At 47.9% G+C, this 19,624-nt stretch overlaps 8 protein-coding genes across 8 annotated transcripts; 5 read left to right on the plus strand and 3 right to left on the minus strand.

The window, feature by feature from the left end:
• The first annotated feature begins 2,201 nt into the window (after nt 1-2,201).
• Nucleotides 2,202-3,383, plus strand: EJ05DRAFT_478632 (glyceraldehyde-3-phosphate dehydrogenase-like protein). The gene is made up of 3 exons (XM_033744501.1): nt 2,202-2,892; nt 2,941-3,111; nt 3,161-3,383. The coding sequence occupies exons 1-3, from the start codon at nt 2,208-2,210 to the stop codon at nt 3,190-3,192; spliced, it is 888 nt and encodes a 295-aa protein (XP_033598120.1). The 5' UTR covers nt 2,202-2,207; the 3' UTR covers nt 3,193-3,383.
• Nucleotides 3,384-4,638: 1,255 nt separating this feature from the next.
• Nucleotides 4,639-6,379, plus strand: EJ05DRAFT_442118 (uncharacterized protein; the record flags this gene model as incomplete). The annotated part of the gene is made up of 2 exons (XM_033742021.1): nt 4,639-5,113; nt 5,166-6,379. 2 exons carry the CDS (start codon nt 4,639-4,641, stop codon nt 6,377-6,379), a joined length of 1,689 nt encoding a protein of 562 aa, XP_033598121.1.
• A 1,573-nt stretch (nt 6,380-7,952) lies between these two features.
• Nucleotides 7,953-8,798, plus strand: EJ05DRAFT_503128 (uncharacterized protein; the record flags this gene model as incomplete). The annotated part of the gene is made up of 3 exons (XM_033747374.1): nt 7,953-7,957; nt 8,009-8,219; nt 8,265-8,798. 3 exons carry the CDS (start codon nt 7,953-7,955, stop codon nt 8,796-8,798), a joined length of 750 nt encoding a protein of 249 aa, XP_033598122.1.
• Nucleotides 8,799-9,255: 457 nt separating this feature from the next.
• EJ05DRAFT_488400 (uncharacterized protein) lies at nt 9,256-10,117 on the plus strand (the record flags this gene model as incomplete). The annotated part of the gene is made up of 2 exons (XM_033745706.1): nt 9,256-9,390; nt 9,524-10,117. 2 exons carry the CDS (start codon nt 9,256-9,258, stop codon nt 10,115-10,117), a joined length of 729 nt encoding a protein of 242 aa, XP_033598123.1.
• A 354-nt stretch (nt 10,118-10,471) lies between these two features.
• Nucleotides 10,472-10,763, minus strand: EJ05DRAFT_111721 (uncharacterized protein). The gene has a single exon (XM_033738998.1). It carries the CDS (start codon nt 10,698-10,700, stop codon nt 10,527-10,529), a length of 174 nt encoding a protein of 57 aa, XP_033598124.1. The 5' UTR covers nt 10,701-10,763; the 3' UTR covers nt 10,472-10,526.
• A 173-nt stretch (nt 10,764-10,936) lies between these two features.
• On the plus strand, nt 10,937-13,611 carry EJ05DRAFT_513154 (HET-domain-containing protein). Its single transcript, XM_033748406.1, has 2 exons — nt 10,937-11,309; nt 11,357-13,611. Exons 1-2 carry the CDS (start codon nt 10,991-10,993, stop codon nt 13,333-13,335), a joined length of 2,298 nt encoding a protein of 765 aa, XP_033598125.1. The 5' UTR covers nt 10,937-10,990; the 3' UTR covers nt 13,336-13,611.
• Nucleotides 13,612-14,185: 574 nt separating this feature from the next.
• Nucleotides 14,186-16,636, minus strand: EJ05DRAFT_540349 (uncharacterized protein; the record flags this gene model as incomplete). Its single annotated transcript, XM_033749597.1, has 1 exon — nt 14,186-16,636. One exon carries the CDS (start codon nt 16,634-16,636, stop codon nt 14,186-14,188), a length of 2,451 nt encoding a protein of 816 aa, XP_033598126.1.
• A 1,305-nt stretch (nt 16,637-17,941) lies between these two features.
• On the minus strand, nt 17,942-19,514 carry EJ05DRAFT_540350 (kinase-like protein). The gene is made up of 4 exons (XM_033749598.1): nt 19,199-19,514; nt 18,873-19,144; nt 18,610-18,827; nt 17,942-18,546 (listed from the first exon to the last, which is right to left on the minus strand). Exons 1-4 carry the CDS (start codon nt 19,498-19,500, stop codon nt 18,202-18,204), a joined length of 1,137 nt encoding a protein of 378 aa, XP_033598127.1. The 5' UTR covers nt 19,501-19,514; the 3' UTR covers nt 17,942-18,201.
• Between the last annotated feature and the right edge of the window lie 110 nt (nt 19,515-19,624).

Below are 19,624 nucleotides of genomic sequence, written 5' to 3' on the forward strand. Positions count from 1 at the left end.
ATATGATTAAGCGAGTGGACAGACGACGACGTGTGCATGGAAGTAGTGTTGGATTGGTGTATGTCATGTTATAACCGTATAGCTGTTGAGTTCTCAAGTATTTTTGTGCAATTTTGGATGACACGCGGTGTGTCTAGATGCTATGCTCGGATGTGGTTTGCACCTTTACTAGCACAGGCGCTATATTGGTCTATAGCCACGACAAGCTCGCGAGAGACTCATTTGCTTACAGAGAGTCCTTCATGAGTCCTTCCTGAGTCGTCGTGACGGGTACCTGACGATCGGCTGAACATGCTGGACATGCTACTAGTAGGTGGAGGACTGGATTTTATGCCCAGTTGTAAAAGCTTCGTATGGCACAATGCTCCCCGGAAACACGACAGCAGCCGTTCGTCGTATCTGGTCAAAGTAGCCTGTGAGGGAGGCTTGGAATTCGGCGTCAGGTGATCTAATTCATATTTCGGCGTCCCAAGAAGGCATGGCGCCAAGATTCGCGCCTTGGGTGGTTTCAGGCTGTTATATGTGCAGCATCTGTGGTCTACAGGGAGTTATCATTGCACATGGATATATTGTTGAGAGTTTTATCCATTCGGATTCTGCTTGGCTCGAGCACGGTGAAGGCTTGGCATGGTGGTGAGCGATCAGTTGGGTGGCACTGAATGCGGTAATATATCAGCACATAGACATATGGTAGGCACATGGCTCGAAAAGCCTGACTGAAACACATGACGAATCTGGGAAACACATGAAGCTGGCGGTTATTCAGCCCTACAAGAACATGCGAACCCGCGGTTCCATTCGCTAACGACATGTCGGATGGGTGATCCCGCCTCGTGAATCCTCACGCGAAGCCGAACATTCCCTTGCTCGAAGACGATTATCGGACTATTCGGCCGGGAGGTATAGCCGGCCGGCTAGAAAAGTGGATGAGAGGGATGCTCTCACGTAAGTGCTTTTCATAATCGCGCTGTGGGCGTTTGGTGGTTGTACCCCAGAACGATCTGTCACCCACCTGTGAGTGTCGTGCAGCGCTTGTCTCCTTTGTTGAGTCGAGGCTCCAAGTGCGTTACGCCGAGTAATAATGAGCACTTAGCAACAATCGCTTGAGACCTGTTGTGCGGGAGGACCGGATACGCAAGCCATCCGCCATCACAAGATCTGATTCAGCGTCGCTCTCAGGGCAGGGCAGGGCAGGGCAGGTCCGAGGTCCTCGATGGTCGATGTCGTTTCACCCGTACGAGAGGCTGCCGCGGGCGGCCGGAGAGTTGATACCTGGAGTCTTCCACCACTCCTGATGATATGAGTTGGATGAACATGATGGCACATAACGATACATCTTTCAATGGGGCGGGGCGAGAGTCATAGTCCATGAGTCCATGATACGACACGGTCACAAAAGAACAGTACGAAACGCAGCAAGGGCCTAGAGACAGACAGCCAAGAGCCCAAAAACAATGCATTGCAGTATGCGGTGGATAGTAAATGGCAGCGCTTAATAGCTTCTGGAGTGATAAGTGGATGGATGTTGTTAAGAGTGCTCGTGCGGTGAGTGCCCTTGTGCAGGTGGTGCTAACAATAATGACGGAGACCTGCCACCATGAATGGATCCATCTGCCCTCTGCCCCTCCAATCCACCCGTATATCTACCTCAACCCCACCTTGTCCTCAACACTTACTTCTATCCTCCTCTACGCAATTCTGCATTCTCGTCTTGCAAATTCTTTCCGCAATCTTCTCACTACTTTCTACATCCCCAAAGTCTCTACCACTTCTTGTACGTCCACTCTCACACTTTCATACCACGATTATAGCCTATAGAGAGTTTATCACTGACGCTACGCAGAATCTACTCGTCACCATGGTCGTCAATGTACTGTCGTGTCCAACCCTTTATCATTTCGAGTAGATTTCTGACAGCATCAAAGGTCGGTATCAACGGCTTCGGTCGTATCGGAAGAATTGTCTTCCGCAATGCGTAAGTTCATCCACGACTTTGTTTACTTGTCCGCTTTCTGACCAGTCTACAGCATTGAGCATGACGAAGTCAACATTGTCGCTGTCAATGACCCTTTCATTGAGCCTCACTACGCTGTACGTCCCCCAAAACACTTTCGTCTTCCCCGGTTTCCTCAACTGCGGCTCGTACCCCTCTCGCGCCTGTATTACTCGTCCCGGGGCAACTGCTGATATGGTTGTACTAGGCATACATGCTCAAGTACGACAGCACCCACGGACAATTTAAGGGTGAAATCAAGGTCGATGGCAACAATCTGATTGTCAATGGCAAGACAGTGCGCTTCTACACTGAGAGGGAGCCCGCCAGTATTCCGTGGGGCGAGACCGACACCCCAGCTCAGTACGTCGTCGAGTCTACCGGTGTCTTTACTACCAAAGAGAAGGCTGGCGCTCACTTAAAGGGTGGCGCCAAGAAGGTTATCATCTCAGCGCCTTCCGCCGATGCCCCTATGTTCGTCATGGGTGTCAACCACGAGACCTACGACCCCAAGGAAACAGTCATCTCGAATGCCTCTTGCACAACCAACTGCCTGGCTCCCCTTGCAAAGGTCATTCATGATAAATACACAATCATTGAGGGTCTCATGACCACAATTCACTCTTACACTGCGACCCAGAAGGTCGTTGACGGACCATCCGCCAAGGACTGGCGCGGAGGCCGTACCGCGGCACAGAACATCATTCCCAGCAGCACCGGTGCTGCCAAGGCTGTTGGAAAGGTCATTCCTGACCTCAATGGCAAGCTTACTGGCATGTCAATGCGTGTACCCACTGCCAACGTGTCTGTCGTCGATTTGACTGTTCGCATTGGAACTGGGGCCACTTATGACGAGATCAAGGAGACCGTCAAGGCTGCTGCTGATGGGCCTCTCAAAGGTGGGAACATTGTTTTCCAATGAAATGATCGTATTAACAGCTGGATAGGTTACCTGGGTTACACTGAGGACGAAATTGTCTCCACTGACCTCTGCGGCGACCCACGCTCATCCATCTTTGACGCTAAGGCCGGTATTTCACTCAACAAGAACTTTGTCAAGCTTGTCTCATGGTACGACAACGAGTGGGGATACTCTCGTCGTGTCTTGGATCTCCTCGGTACGTCCATAGATATCATTGCAATAAAATATACTAACAGCCTTTGCAGTCCACGTTGCTAAGGTCGATAACAAGGCTTAGGAATCAGGACAGATCCAAGACACTACCTTGTCTAGCAAGCTTTAAACCATCAGTATCGAGCGAGAGCTCGGCCACTGCGTGCCCATATGAATCATGATAGATGTCAACTCCTCTCGACTATAGTAAACCCAAAAATCGAGTTGTAATAACTACTGGAAAGTAAACAAAATGAAATAACATAGTAGAACCTGTCGAGACTGTCCTCTGATACTTCTGTTGTTCGAGTTTAATATTCCACTGTTCTCATGCACAAGCTCTTGACAAAATAATAAAATCCAGAATCCTGCATGACTTAGCAATACAGATCTGTCCTCGGTCATCCGACTGAATCTTTACCAACGTCTTCGATGCGCCAAGAAATTGGAGAGATGATAGGGCCATAGATCTCTGGTGCGAACCACAAGAAAAATGTTCCCAGTTATAATAAGTGCATACCGATGTAGTAAGCATTGAGTCGGAAGTAGTTAGCGTGTCTCAGCCACATTCTTCCAGGTTGCCCGCAAGCCATATCTGTAAATTATCCGGAGATCATCCACCTCACCAGATTCGATTGTGAGCTCACCTTGAAGCTGTTTATCATCAATCTAATATTACGTTCATACCGACGTGAAGCTTTCTCCCGATACTCACACGTCTAGAATTTCTGCATACCCTGGACCTTATCCGACGACCGAGTGGACGCACAGTTCTTCATCCATATCTTAGACACGTTCCGTAACTTCAATTACCAGTGAGCGGCTTGAATCAACAGACCGGGTTTGGATAGTGGATGTACTGAAGCTGCGCAAGCTATCATCGCATTTAACAGATTTCCGGATAACTTGATCGCATACGGCATACTAGGTTAGGACACTCATAGCGCAACCAAAGGTTAATGAAAGGTAAAGGTCAGTGTCACGTTCTTTCATTTCGCTGATCGGGCTCCTGTGTTGTAGAGCGCTCTTGTTCAAATGCTTCATTGCGGCTTCACTATATGTCTTATGTGGGATGTTCGAATTTTGTTCCTGCAAATGTGCCTGTCTATATCTGGCTGTTCCTTCTCTCGTCCACCATAAGAAATGTCACTAGGAGCACATGGTCGCTCCAGGTATATGCCACTACATATTATGGACACAAGTCCAGCTTTGTTCTTTCATGTTTCTGCCTCCATCGCTTCTGATCAATGTCATTTGGTCACTACATCGATGGTTTCTGCCTGCTATTCGACACAACCCAGCTGTTAACATATCTGCGTATAGTGTTTGCGGCAAGATGCCCCCAACGATACTAACTGAACCTAGAATGCTTTTCTGATAAAAATATCATCCACCTCAGGTGGCAGAAATCAACATGGAAGACGATTCCGAGATGACTGATTATGCTGGGACTATCATCAATACCACAGAGCTGGGCGATCCCCTAAACCCAGTTATTTTTGACGACAATAACGATCTGGTCCAAATGTCGATGCGACAGTCTCGAATACCAATCTTAGATTCCGAACACGTCCATTCTACCTCTCATCTTGGACAGTGGCCTACTGCGTCAAGTTCATTGCATGCAGGTTCTGGAGATGATGGATCTAGCTCGGATGAAGAGCGTGACGCTTCACCACATGTATTGATACAACCGAAACCCAGGGCTCCGAATCGGCCCAGATCGAGTCTACCGAGCGGTGTTGTTTACGATGCGAGGATGCGGCACCATGAAGAGTACATGTCCTCGATGGAGGATAATACACCTCACCCAGAGAACTCAACCCGCATCCTTGCTATATGGAAAACACTCGCCCAAAAGAAGCTAGTACAGCACGACGTTTACTATCCACATCCAGATCCGCAGGACCATCTGCTAGCTCGTGTCGACGCTAGATATGCTCTCAAGAGTGAGATATGCCTAGTCCATGAGAAGCAGTATTACCGAAGAGCCAAAAGCTGGCAGAGTGAGTTGGCACCATAAGTATGTGGGACTGATAGATTGACCTACGGCTCTAGACCTTACAGAATCCGAATTAGTAATGATCGGAAAACGCGATTTGGAGTCAATCTATCTACACCAAACCACGTTCAGCGTTGCTCGCCTTGCAGCGGGAGGTACTATTGAGATCTGTCGTCAAGTTGTGGCAGGAAACCTCAAAAATGGTATAGCAGTTGTGCGTCCCCCTGGCCACCACGCCGAACCGCAAGTAGCCAGTGGCTTCTGTATCTTCAACAATGTAGCAATCGCTGCGAGGGTCTGTCAACAACATTTTCCAGCGACGTGTCGAAAGATCTTGATTCTGGACTGGGATGTTCATCATGGAAACGGCATACAGAAAGCATTCGAGAACGATCCAAACGTGTTGTACATCTCACTACACGTTTATCAGAATGGCTTGTTCTATCCAGGTGGCACTTACGGAGATGAAAATCATTGTGGGGAAGGGCCAGGTCTAGGCTACAACGTTAACATCCCTTGGATGACCCATGGTATGGGAGACGGAGACTACCTCTTGGCTTTTCGAGAAATTGTAATTCCCATAGCCGAGGAGTTCAACCCTGATCTTGTCATCGTCGCTGCTGGCTTCGACGCTGCAGAAGGAGACACCTTAGGGAGATGCCATGTATCACCAGCAGGCTACGCTCAAATGACTCATTCGTTGACCAAGTTTGCGAACGGGAAACTTGTAGTTGTTCTTGAGGGAGGATATACCCTCCCTTCTATTGCTAAGTCAGCTCTTGCTGTAACACAGGTACTGATGGACGGCGAAGTAGATCGAGCAGCAAACCCAGATCCGCAACCTACTGCGTCTGGTCGAGCTGTGGTCGAGCTCGTGAAACGGAAACAAGCCAAATACTGGAAATGCATGTATCCGAAACCAATAGAGCCAGCTGGATCTCCTGGCGCTCGAAGTGATCGGATTCACGATGTAATTCGCGAATGGCAAGCGTACAGGTTTTTCAAGGATTATAGCATGACGCCATTGATGATTCTCCGTCAAGGTGTATCAAGGACATACAATTCTCAGGTTTTGGCTACGTTTGTACATCCCGATCCGTCTCGAGCAGGCAAGTGGCTAACGCGGCGGTATAGACCCGGTTACGACCAGAAAAAGCCGCTTCTGGTGATATTTCACGATCCGCCTGGTGCAGAAACTATTATCGACCCAAGGAACGGGCGCCTAGATTGGCATAACACATTCATGGTATTTCCTTTTTCTCGGGGCTAGGCGACATATCACTAACTATTACAAACTAGACTGATGAAACCAAGGCTTACATCGAGTGGGCTATCAACCAAGACTTTGAGGTAATAGACGTGAATGTTCCAAAGTACATCACCGGGTCCGACGTAAGTAGCTGAGCACATCCTATGCCCACGAATTGCAGGTCTTCGCTCGACTGAACGAACCCGTCGGACGACGCTGATGCTACCTCGAAGGACAACCCTGATTATCAGGATGCTGACGACGAGGATCTCAAAAAGCTGTGGCGGGCTGATCTTCGAGAACTCTCGATTTATCTCTGGGTGAACTATATTCAGTACGTCTATGTCTGATCCTGTCGTTGATCTGTACTGAGCGTGCTCCAGGTGCGCGGAGACAAACCATGTGTTCTTTCTAGGCATAGGTGAAGCTCACTTCGGAGTCATAGATCTCATTGCAAGTCAAGGTACAAATCACATAGATGCTTTTGTATCTTGTTGCTTGAAAGCTGACTTTCGACTCCAGAGGGTAGTGAAGACTACATCAAACATGTATTCACCTTCATCGAACATAATCATATGGTGGCGATGAGACGGCCCACAGATGACACCATAAATGGGTGGTTTCTTAGACACTCTTCTGTTTACATTGAGCACAACCACCTCGCCTGGGACAGACCACCTAAGAAGCTACGTAGATACGGGAACTGTATACGGTCAGACAAGACGACAATGAACGAAATGCTTGTACAGCACAGGTCTGATATTCAGGACGTACTCCTGGGGGAGACTGCAGACTGGCGGAAGGAGCAAGAACTCAACAAGTCGAAGGCCAGCCAGCTAGGTGTAAGAACCCCCTTAATTCGTCGCGGCTCTGCACAGAGAACTGGAACCCCAGTTCATTCAGAGCCCATGGACAGCAATAATCAGTCTCGAGCAAGCAACGGCAGCCCTGTCATGTCAGGTACGGACGCGTATGAGAGAGTAGTCCGAAGTCCAGCCAAACTACCACAAGTCGGGATGTTCTCAACAAGCCCTCGGAAGAAACTTTGAAGATGGGTGAAGGCGCAGCACGTCGTGGTGATCTCCTAGTCCTTCTAGCAGTTCGCGAACGTGTTACCGCATCCGTGTCTGTTGGTATTACATCACCTGATTGGCCGTGATATCAATCATGATATTCATAACTTCTGTTCCGTGGATAGCAGAACTCCTGATGTTCGTTGAATTTTGGATCCCTCATGGATCAGAGACGTATAGTCTTAGGTATGCATATAATTTTACGTTCTATATTTGGTGTCTCGCGCGAGGTTATTGCACTTGTGCTCTGTCGCTAGAGTTCACTCGCTCAATCTGACTGCATCGCGGAGTCTTTTTGCTCTCGGATCTCTCATAAGGCAATCTGTTAGTGACCTTGACATTTGTTGTCCTTCCGCCTTCCACACGCCCATGGCGCTCTTGGCCTAGATATTTTGGAAGGCACGCGAAAATGCTTTCATCACCCGCAGCTTCGCAGTGCGTCCGCGTTTTGGGTTCACACGAGATCGCTGCGAGATCGCCACGTATTCTATTGAGATTGTACGAGTAGTCATATTTACACCATGAGGTATGAAACCAGTGAAGATGGCAACTTCTATGTACTGACATAACTACTAAGAGAGTCAGAATGTGCCCCCCAGTCGAGCCCGGAATGTGAAGAGGTTTCCAGCACCATTGCTTCTGCTGGCTGCGGACATGGACTCGTGCTGTCTGCTCGCTCGAGCAGACTCCCAAACATTGGACTTTTAGCGACTATCGGTATTCGCTGTCGCGAGGATCCTTCAGATGAGATCAAAATTGTTCCCCTGCGACGGGTGAATACAATCGAAGTAAGCATACCATATGAACTCACGCAGAATTTCTAAGCATTGTAGGCGTTCCGCACAGCGGCCCGCAAGCTGTTCTTCCGAACAAGAAGCATGAACTACGTTAGGGTCTATATCGAAGGCCAGGTAGTCGCTGACGAGTACTGGCTCGATCTGCTTCGCGTTGGTCGCGTCTACGTAGTCTCATTCGTTCCTGCTATCAGGGTTCTCTTTTCACCAAGATTCAAACCAGGAGCGCCTCGAAGTTCAATGATCAAAGTACCTTACAAGATGTCGGTCTGGGAGCTCCGAGGTAGAATCCATTCATACATCAGCCAGCGAGATGAGGCACCACCTATCGAACAGCTGACCCTATTAAATACATTCGATAAGAATGCTGACGAGAGGAGCATTGTCATGGAGGATATGGAAATGCTTTCAGCACATGTTACGCTCGCAGAAGGAATTTGCTATATTGCAACTTTCTGGAAGGATATGCCTCAACAGAATCTTGACAAGGCCCAGTGGTTTTCTGGAAATCCGCACGGCGTTGAGGATGTCGATCAAGCTCAGACCAAACGTCCAGCATCTCCATGCCTCTAGACGTTTCAGGGGTTGGTTGCGAGTGCGTACCAGTGCGATAATGTCAGGGTATACTGCCCAATCTACTGTAATCATAATATCAAAGAGGTGTACTCAGGTCTTCTTGAGCCATGATTCCTCGATTCTCAGTACATAGATGGCATGTTGTTATGTGAAGATATGCAGCCGATAATGCTGTCTATGCAAAAAGAGTACTTACGAACATGTGGCCCGCTTCAGGCATCTTCATGAACTACTCATGTACACAAAGAGCTCTGAGTCGTCGATTATACTCCGGGTAATCTGGGTAATCTAGACATTTCGCGTCAGAGGTAACAGTCACTTGAGATCTTGCGATTCACTGCCATTCTTCTACTCACCTTGGTCACCACTCCTGCGATCTTCGCCAAGCGTCCCCCTGCTTCCTACCATATCTCTTACTACTACATATCTGTCCTCATCTTTATCTGGCCTCGTCATGGTCTCTACTCCAGGCAACGCGCGCGTCGCCAATTCTCAAATCAACGAAACTTCGTCGCACGGACAGTCTATCATCATCAAGGATGAAGAATCCGACCATGAACCTACCACTGTTGCCCCACAGATTATCTCCGTATATTGTTATGCAGACCCTCGGACCACATTCAAAACAATCCCACTGCACATGGCGCGTTCATGGGATGCAAGTCTTTCCCTCAATCGCGGGCCCCCGCATAGCTTTACGTTCACTGCTGATCCATGCCCAGGGTTTCGCTGCAACCGTCTCAAGTCTCTACTCGCTCACCACGCAGTCTATAACCGTGTCTCTTGATGGCGACGTCATCGATCCTTCTCTCTGGCACTTCTTCATCGTCCCTGGCGAGGCTTACTGTCTGCGCTTCGTGCCCACGGTTACGCTCAAAGTCGTTGTTACGGAGGAGCTTAGTCTGATGCGTAAGGGTGCCAACGGGAAGATGATGCGGGGCTGGACGGTCGACTCCTGGGCACTGGACAAGAATATCTGGGAGACCAAGTATGTGCTTGCCAAGAGACTGGCCGAGGGCGGATGTAATATCGGCGCGGAGGGGCTGGCGTTGGTGTGGTGGGTCGAGGGGGGCGGAAGAGCGGCTGTGTCATCGAAGACGATCGCTGAGAGGCAGAAGGTTGCGGATTGGAAGAGTGCCAATGGGCTTGGAGGTACAGTGGCACCAGTAGCAAAGGGAAAGGAAAAGGAGAAGGACGACGATGTTATGAAGATCAGGGGCTTGGAGGGAAAGACGACGATCGAAGAGGTCTTGGACACACTGGGATGTGGAGTTGGTGCGTGTGAGAAGCTCACTGTGGAACTTGGACGGAAGTGAGAGGGCCTGTGAAGGTCTACATGAACTTCCTCGATCATGTTTGCTTGGAGGGTCTATGATGAGCTGCATGCGAGAGAGAAGTGATTTGTAGCTTCAACGCTGGGATAGAGGTCATATCAAGACCGTAGCACACGATAATACGATCGAATAAGAGAAAGACTATCATGAAGCAGAATTCGCATGATTGCAAGCTATCCAGATCTAAATCGTGAGGCAAGCTTGATGGAGGGTGCGAAGATCAGCCATGAGTTGGAATATGAATGCCAAAAAAAAATTTAGGACTTGAACACCAGGACAAAGTACAATCATATGATCAATACCTTTCCTCTATAATAAAGAATGAGGCTAGGTTTACTCGAAATTTTATAGTTGCCAGTTCAGTGGGCTGGTAGTAGCCATTGCTCGATAGTCAATAGGGACACAAAGGTCTGACAAAACCAAGAAGGGCTCTACGATTATTTCGATGATATCTCATCCCCAATGACATAATACACCCGGCGTGTAAGAAGATTCTATATAAACAATGCCAAAGTAAGAAGTCGAAGCGCACTAGTCCATATCCAGCCAACATGGCACTTATCATCTTTAGTCAACAAGGGAACATGACATTATGTCGTCCCAATGTAAGAATCTACTCACGTTCGCTCGTACGGAAGTACTACTATTGTTTCTTAGAATACAAGTTATCAGCTTTGATGCCTTAAGAGAAAAAGAAATATGTAGCTGACAGAGTTGCTGCGCCTCCACCAATCTCGATCATGGGGCCACGTCGCCAAAAGTTACGGACCGCACATAGATAATATATTGTATTATCCACAATATCACGGGAGCGCATACCTGGGTGTCTAGTACCCGAATGTAATCATTCGCACGATGGGTCTATGTCAAGTTTGCAAAGCGCTTGACATTGCTCTTCTACTACGGGGGCATAGCAGGAACGCGAACGCCACTATACCATTCCATGCAGATCTCTTCTACGTCAGACGATCTGCAAGCAATGGCTGTGGCCTTTGTAAGGCGTTATGGACAGAATTCAGTCAGAAGCCGTCTTGCTGGCAGGATGGCCAGCTCGGTCCACAGTTGAAGGGATCGAATCTCATAATCACTTGCCTGAGGGCTGCAGTTCTGTATATTAGGGTGCCTGGTGTCTCGCCAGCGCCCTGGGCTGTGCTTCAGCTTCTTCGAGACGGACGTGAGTAGATCAGGTACTGCTTTGAAGTTGCTAACGTCCTATTCTAGGTCTGGAGTACGATTCTGAGCCAACATCATTGGTCCCATTTGCTGGGGTTGATAAGGATCCAACTTCTGGTCTCAAGTTTGCTAGTGCATGCCTAAAAGAATGTGGTCAACACCACTCAGAGTGCGAAAGTAACTTCTCGGCGCCAGATCGATTGCTCGCAGTGGGAAACATATCCCGCGACCCTCACCTTGTCTCGTTACAGTCTCGTCAAGATAACATAGGTGTAAAATGGGCAGCGCTGAGCTACTGCTGGGGTGATGCTGTTGAGCCTATGGTGAAGCTAGATTCTGACAACCTGTCTAAACTTGAGAAAGGTGTTCCGTTGGAAGACTTTGATGCTACCATCCGGGATGCTATCATTGTTACACGCAAGTTGGATATCCCATACCTTTGGGTGGACTCGCTGTGTATCATACAACAACACGGTTCGTCCGACTGGTTCGAACAATCTTCACGAATGAATCAAATTTACGGCGGGTCCTACGTAACGATAGCAGCTCTGGATTCTACCTCGGTGAAGGAAGGCTTCCTCAAAGAACGTAACATTGTAGACATTGGTCTAGAGTGGAAGCGTAAGCAAAGCGGTCATAAATATCGTAGTGTGACGCAAAGACAACCGCTGCTTGTCTCTACATCAGTTGCGCAATGTGATCCAGAAGGCCCGCTCCTGAGGAGAGGCTGGACAATGCAGGAATCACTGATGCCTAACCGTATTATCTTCTTCTCTGCACAAGGAGTAACATGGACCTGCCAGAAATGCGTCAAGACCGAGTCAGGCGATAGCGTTACACCATTGGATGACGTACTTGAGCAATGGAAACATACAGCATCGGATCCAGGCGACATCTGGGGTTATGACCTCTACACAAAGTTCAAACTATTCTCGTGGCAGCTTGGAATACGCGCCAACAATCCTGGGGAGAGGTTTCGTCTGTGGTGGCAGATCATTGAGCAGTACAGTCCTCGCTCATTCACGAAAATGTCCGATAGACTCATAGCGATCTCAGGCGTCGCTAGTCTGTATGCCGACATGGCAGAACTCGGTGATGGACACACTTCCTACTACGCTGGAATCTGGAAATGGGATATTCCTTGCGGGCTCTGCTGGCGATGTCCGGAACAGCTTCTCTCTCCAGAACGACCTGAACTAAGAGACATGGACACATATTTTCCATCCTGGAGCTGGGCAAGCGCACCGAAAAATGCCATAGTGTACAATGGTCTCGCAAACGAGTACTTCAGATCTATGTCTCGACTTGTTAATATCAAAGTCGAGCTTTCTGACCCTTCGAATCCATTTGGATCGGTCAAAAGTGGTCAAGTAGTCGTGGAAGGCCCCCTGATGTCTCTCACGGCACTCTTCAACTCACGATGGAAAGATGATTATGCACCAATGTCTAGCCTGGAACGATGCATAGCTTCCAAGATTGATCATGAAAAAAGGAGCCGCCAACTTCAATCATCACTCAAGGATGAACAGCCAGATCAGTTCGTAGCCATGATTTTGGGCCAAGCGTTCCATGAGCAGATGAATGCTATGGGCGTGATCACATCTGGTTTGGAGAGGGTACAACTGACTAACACTCCACTCATGAGCCCTGTACCTTTAGCACCGTCAATTTATACAAATCTCATTGTACTCATCTTACGCAAAGCAGGCACGGATTCAGACAACCAACAGCTCTATATGCGCCATGCTTTGATTAATATCAACACCGTCGCGTGGGACAAGCTATCAACTGGGATCCCCCTTGATGACTACTGGACGAATCTGGAAAATGAGTTTGCGTCGTTCGATCCCTCATTTAAGAATGCATTCAAGAATGCTGAACAACGTGATCGTCCATTCTTGCTCGCTGTAAGAGAAGCAGCACCGAAGCAGATGCCAAAAGAGTTCTTGCCGCATCGTCTGAATGGCAATGTCATTGAGGATTATCGGAGGAAGCCTTGGCCGCTAGGGACGGTGACGATTGTGTGAAGAGTACGATACGCGCACGCGAGGTCGAGATACATGTTATAGGCGTTCCTAGTCATTAGCAAGCAAAACAGTACACCTCTCTCTCTGGTCTGGTCTCTCTTTTTCCATTCCTTCAGGAGAAGATGCACTACAGACTGCTCTTTGAACTCCATCGAGTTTCTGAAAGTCTTAAAATGCTTTATGGTTCGTCTCCAGATTCATTCCTGGCTCTGGCATGATCCTGTGGATCTGAGGAGAAACCAGAGATCTAACATGATGCTGTTTGTCTCAATGACTGCAAACTCTGTCCAGTGATGTGTATGACGCCAGTAAAGCGGGAGACATATCCTCCAGAGTGCCTTGCCTTGCCAGTCAAGGCACTGAGTATAGTAGTGCCTAATTGGCGGTGCGACATGCTGGTGTAAAAAGAAACATCGTAAAGGCATAAGCCAACTGTTTCGTGACCAGAAGGAGCTCGAAGTGTACTTAAGAATACTTCAAGCGTCTGCATGTATCGCTTTCGGATAATTTAATCATGTCAGTGTTCATTAATTTCGCCTCAGGTCAGTCAAAGACCACACAATACCGGAAAGCCAAGGCGATTTTCGGCTCATGCATATTCTGAATCGTAAGAACTTCAGAGCTTAGGCGTAAGCTCTTCCATACGTCTTCTATTGACTTCGAATATCCTTCACACCCAGCCTTATTTTATAAGTCTGCCATTACAATTACTAAACACCTGAGAATGAGGGACACAAAGACATCATGATAGGTACCATTGACAGTGGAAGTGACCGACAGTAGGCCAATAGGAAAGCAGATACATACAGACAGCTTCTGTGCTCTACCCTCTCAGACAATCTCATTAACACTATCGAGCAGCCTCTATAAGCCTCACACTCTTATTCCCCTCCGGTGCCCACCATCTACACTCCCTGCTATGCCTATGGTTGCCATCCCTCCTTACCGCATTATAATCACACAAGCACAGCCAACAAAATTCCCACCGACACTTACGACATGTCATATGATCACACCCGTGATTCTTCTCGATCCAATACCCACATCCCTTTCCTGGACACTGCTTCGCAGTCTCTTTGATCGTACTCTCACTCTCTGCATCTTCTTTCGCACGCTGCTTCGCCTTCGCTTCGGAAGAGAGGCGCTTGTCATAGGCAGCGCATGTTTCGCCTACGTGCCATGACATTTTATGAGTTAGACACCATGAGACGGTGCAGGATACGCATGTCATGATGGGGTTTGAGGATGGGGAAGGGTGGATCTGGCCGGATGTGCAGGTGGGAGAGAGGCAAAAATGGAAATCAGGGTCGGAAGACAAGAATGAGCGGGTTGCGAGGGCATCGAATCTGTGTTTGATGTCAGAGTTTGCTATGTGAAAGGGCACGAAAGAAATGACAGACCGCTCAAACGTCGCGTTGGTCGCGAGGGAACGTATCTCTGCATGTTCGAGAAGAATGAGACATTCAGGACAGCGGATCTTGTCCCATCCTTTTGACTCGAGTTCGCTTGCGATCCATGCTTGTATGCAATCTGTACAACATGATGGTTCGTGTGCACATTTTGTGGAGATCTGACCAGGATAGTCGTACGGTGCACATGTGTCGCCACAAATTATGCAATCACGACCTTGGAGACCTGCTCTGATTGGAGTGAGTGTATCGATATCTGAAGGCGCCTTATCGAGACCGACGAGATCATTGCCATCGTGCAGGTCAAGAAAGGGAGGAGTGGGCACCGAAAGTAATTGAGACGGCGCATCGCTGAGATGCACAATGATTCTACGTTGGCCAGTGGACGAGGGGAAATGAACCTTTGCAGTATCTAATTCCAAAACTTGCGTGCCGTGGAACAGTCGTATGTTTTGAGTAATTGAAACGTTGAAAACTCGCCTCGCTTCTTCTCTGACGTCTCTTATAGTAAGAGTTCCTTTGCTGATAATGCCCTCGTCGAAGTAAATGTGCTCGGTCCAGTTACGTGCTGGTAAGTGCAAGGCGATTGAATCACGAAGGTGGACCTTGATAGTTGGCCATCGTCTCCGATCCGAGTCCGGGTCATCCGAAGAATACCATGATTGCATCGGCTTGAGGTCTATGAGTGGCCCATCAATGAACTTTAGTTCGATGCACTCTAAAGATTTGACATCGGCGAGTTGTCGCAGAACGTGGTGCTTTAGATGTTCAAGACGGATTTGTCCAGATACCCACAGTTCTCTTTCACATTCTGATTGCCAGACCTGTCCAGCTTGATCTCCACTCTCTATCCGGAAGGTCGTTATTACGTTGGTTCTGTGTCGCGAACTGCCTGCATCGCCAAGCCGATGCAAAATATCAGGAACAACAGCCGTTACCTGGGAAGGAGTAGCATTGGTTAGCATTAAGGAAGTGTGACTTGGTGGTACGCGTGGCGCGATCAACGATCTACGAAGTGATGGATTAGAGTTTCTTCTTGATAGCCTTTGGTTTTCAAGGTTGTTTCTTTTCTTTGCAAGGACGATAGAGCCATCGTCGTTCAGGTGCACTGCGAGCGGCAGGGACGTGATTCGAAGCTCCACTCTCTCAATACCATATGATTGTAATAGTTTATCGTCAAGACGTAGGAGGAACTGCGATGGTATGAAGCAGGTGAAAGGTCGATTGCCCCATTGGCGTTTGATTGCTCCTGCGCTCCGATCATTATTATTGAGAATGCGACCGTTGATGACAAGCTTGAGAGATTTCGAACAAGGCATGCTGAGCCTCATAGCGATACGTTCTTTCAAGTCCCCAATGGTCATATCATTGTGGTTTATACTGGAGCCGGTCAGATCTTGCTTCGTTGTCAGATTTTGTTTCCTGACGTCTTCGACTGCTACACTTTGTGGCATTTGGCTGGAGAGTGGTCTATGCACCATGGTAGAAGGATATGGACGTGTTGCTAGAGTCGATAAGGGGGTGGAAGACGCTCTCGTACGTTGTGAACGCCAAAATGGTTGTTCATGTCCTGGTCCTGATGTATTCCGATGTGGTGTCTTAGGCCGGCTTGATATATTCTCGTTCCCAGGGAGATGCATCTGAGCCGAATGTTGTACCGAACAAGTGTCTAAAGGGAACACTAGGACCTTCTGCATCCCCATGAGTGCCGACTGAGTTGACACATCGAGGGTGGTTCCATTCGCATTTGACGCTTTGTCGACGAACTTGCGGCCAAATATCTTTTTGATAACAGCTGTCCTCGACTTTGTTTGCTCACGTTCAACATTCTTCATAGCTTTGTGAATATCTGTCCGAGTATCAAAATGCTCCACGAAGGACGTGACTTCCATTTTTTAGATAGTCGTGCTCGTTCTTGATTTTTTTCCCGGTTGCTCCGATACTGATGCTGACACTCCTGTAGAATGAAGATGCCAGGAATGGTCGAGAAACAGCTATGCAAAGATGTGTTATAACCGGGCAGTCAGATACAGAGTAACACATCAACTTGGATATGGCTGTGCGAACCCTGGGTCGTGGCAGTGCTGGGACAGGCTGCGAACAGAACACTATTGTTCTAACATTTCGTGCTTCCTTGTAGAAGAAAACCTCGATACGCAAGGCTTGAATTTGGGTAGGAAGATGAAACAACCACACGATCTTTAACTTGTGAGTTCATGCATCATAAACGCGTCAAAGAACTGCGTTATTGATTCTAAGATACGAGAACTCTCGAAACAAACATGCTAGTGTCACGTTGTGTAAGACTGCACGATAGTACCCTGACAATAGTGAGAATATCAACGACCTCCTAGACACCGGACCTACCATGACCTGTGCCCACGCAAAGATTAACTCTTACGTAGCGCTAGGTCCAAGCACATATGACACTCAATGCTGGAGGTTGAGCAAGTCTGCCTGGCGAGGCTGTTTGGCTCTCGCAACTCACAAGGCTGACTGCGGCCGGTAGACTGTGGGGCTTCGGCTTGTGAGTATGACAGCTAAGCGTGCGCACGTGTTCGGTATGGTGAGATCTTACTCGATCACATATTCGGCTATGCGCCGATATTTCTCCAACGGTCTTGTACTATTGAGTCTAGTGAACGGCGTTGGTTGAAAAGAGGAGGCAGTGGTTTCCCCGACTCTGGGTGATTAGAACCTGACTCCACTCTTGGCGTTTTTCGAGTTCGGGACTAACCCGTTCTAGAGTTTTGATTTCAACCTCTCTACCTCTATACGTGTTGATATTTTAGCATACCTATGTAGACTTACAGAGTATGATAAGGTAGTCAATTCTGTATACTTCTTAAGCTCTAAACTCTCGAGCTCAGTCGGTCCTTAAGAACGAAGAAGAAGTGAGTTTTTCTGAAAATCAACTACGTTATTACCGTCCAATGCAGCCGTCGAAGGCGCTATATCGAATTCGTCGTTTTTCTAGAACCTACCGAGCTTAGCATTTTTCATTTAACGTGTATATTATTTTTAAGCTCTAAACTCTCTAACCTAGTCTATAATGAGAGGACTTCTTTTCTTAAAGAAGAGAAAGGAGATAGTTTTCCTATAACCTAACGCGGTTCTCGTATAGGCCCTCTCCAAGAACTTCTAGGGAATTATTAAAGATTCTTCTCCATCTCTCTAAAGAGGCTTTATCGTGATAAAATAAATCCATAAAGGGATAATAATATATCTAGTTATCTATCACATCTACTTTTAATACTCTTATATATTTAGACATAAGCGTAAAAGTAGAATAAGCTTAAGATAGGAAGAGGGGGACACGTGTAACGAGTGCGTAGCTCGTCAGGCTCTATGAAAAACGACGCATATGCTAAACCTAGCCACGTAACTCTGCTTCACTCGCCTTCTGTGGGCTGTTCTTGGGTCTTCATTTCAAGACTACTTTTCTTCTCTGGCCATCTTACGCACCCTCAAACCATTTATGTGCCAATGCTTCGCGTGCCGTGATTCTCTTCTCCGGATCAAAGTTCGTCATAGCACAAATAAGATCCTTGAGTTCTTCATCGACGTCTCCCCAGAGGGAGAATGGTCTGCGCGGGTTGTCTTTGTTGAAACCATCCCGAGTTACTTCAAAAACGGGAACCCAAGGATTGTCGCCAAGATGCTTTAGGAACCCACTCAGTCCGTCCGCATCTGCAAAGTACGAAATTTGGCGTTCGATTACCACGGCCAAACGCTCCACACCCTCGTCCAGCTCCTCTTCCCCAACGGCAAAGATAACGCGTTTATGCACCGCGTAAATGCACTACATAATAGAAGAAGTGAGCAGCAATCTCAAGATCCAAGATCCTGTAATGCAGAAACTTACAACAAGGGCGAAAGAGAAAATGTCAGACGGCTTATCCACCGGTCCTCGGGCGTGTGCTTCGGGACTCCTCCACATCCAGTTACCTGCCTGTTTTCCTACCATATGTGTACCGGGGGGGATTTGTGCGGCATCCTCAAGATCCCCAAGCTGGACTTGCTCGATAACTATTCCGCCCTGATGCTCTTTCCAATCGATAAGAATATTGTCCGGCTTAATATCTGTCTAAAATAAGTCACTGTTCACCACAGAAGAATAGAAGCTACCCGTATGGATAATATCATGGTCGTGCAGTTCGGCGAGTCCACGAAGTGCATCTTTTAGGATCCGTTTTGTCACTGTAAGGGGCAAGTCCTTTTGAACGAGGCGGAGAAGATGATCGGCGAAGTACTGGAAAATGAACATGGACTTCTCGGGGATAGTGTCCTTGACAAGGCGGACATAATTAGTGCTACCCCGTAGCTTATTGTTTATGTCTTGAAGGTCATCAAAATTGACCTCGTGAACATACTTCAGTATGAAATTTTGGTTGCTGGCACTGAGGAAACAGTAAGCTGGTAAACCAAAGCGAGGCGTGATTAGGTTCACTTGCGTAGCGAGATAAACCCGGCGTAATGGAAATGTTTCTTCCTGAAGCACCCGTTCGATGCTGTAATGACAACCCGACTGGCCAATATACACCTGAGAGTCTACCTGGGCAGATGATGTTGACCTTGTATTGCGATGAATCGGCCAGACAATGGCTGGGGTTCTTGGTAAAGCGAGCGTGCGGTTAATGAGTCGTAGTGTGGCGAGGTTAGAATATATCCAACTTCTGCAAGAGCGAATGGCCAGGGGAGAAAGAGAGCGTAGTGATAGCATTAGAGGCGATGACGTTAGAGAAGGCCGTAACATAGATACTATTGATGTCACATTTTCGTCTGAGACAAGTGCGCGTCACGTGGTCACGTGTAGCTTAAGTCGCGTATATAAGTAATGTGCTCCGCCTTCGCAGTGTTAGCTACATGATTCGACCCTC

Source organism: Pseudovirgaria hyperparasitica (genome assembly GCF_010093815.1).
Source record: "Pseudovirgaria hyperparasitica strain CBS 121739 unplaced genomic scaffold EJ05scaffold_13, whole genome shotgun sequence".
Taxonomy (NCBI): Eukaryota; Fungi; Ascomycota; class Dothideomycetes; order Acrospermales; family Acrospermaceae; genus Pseudovirgaria; species Pseudovirgaria hyperparasitica.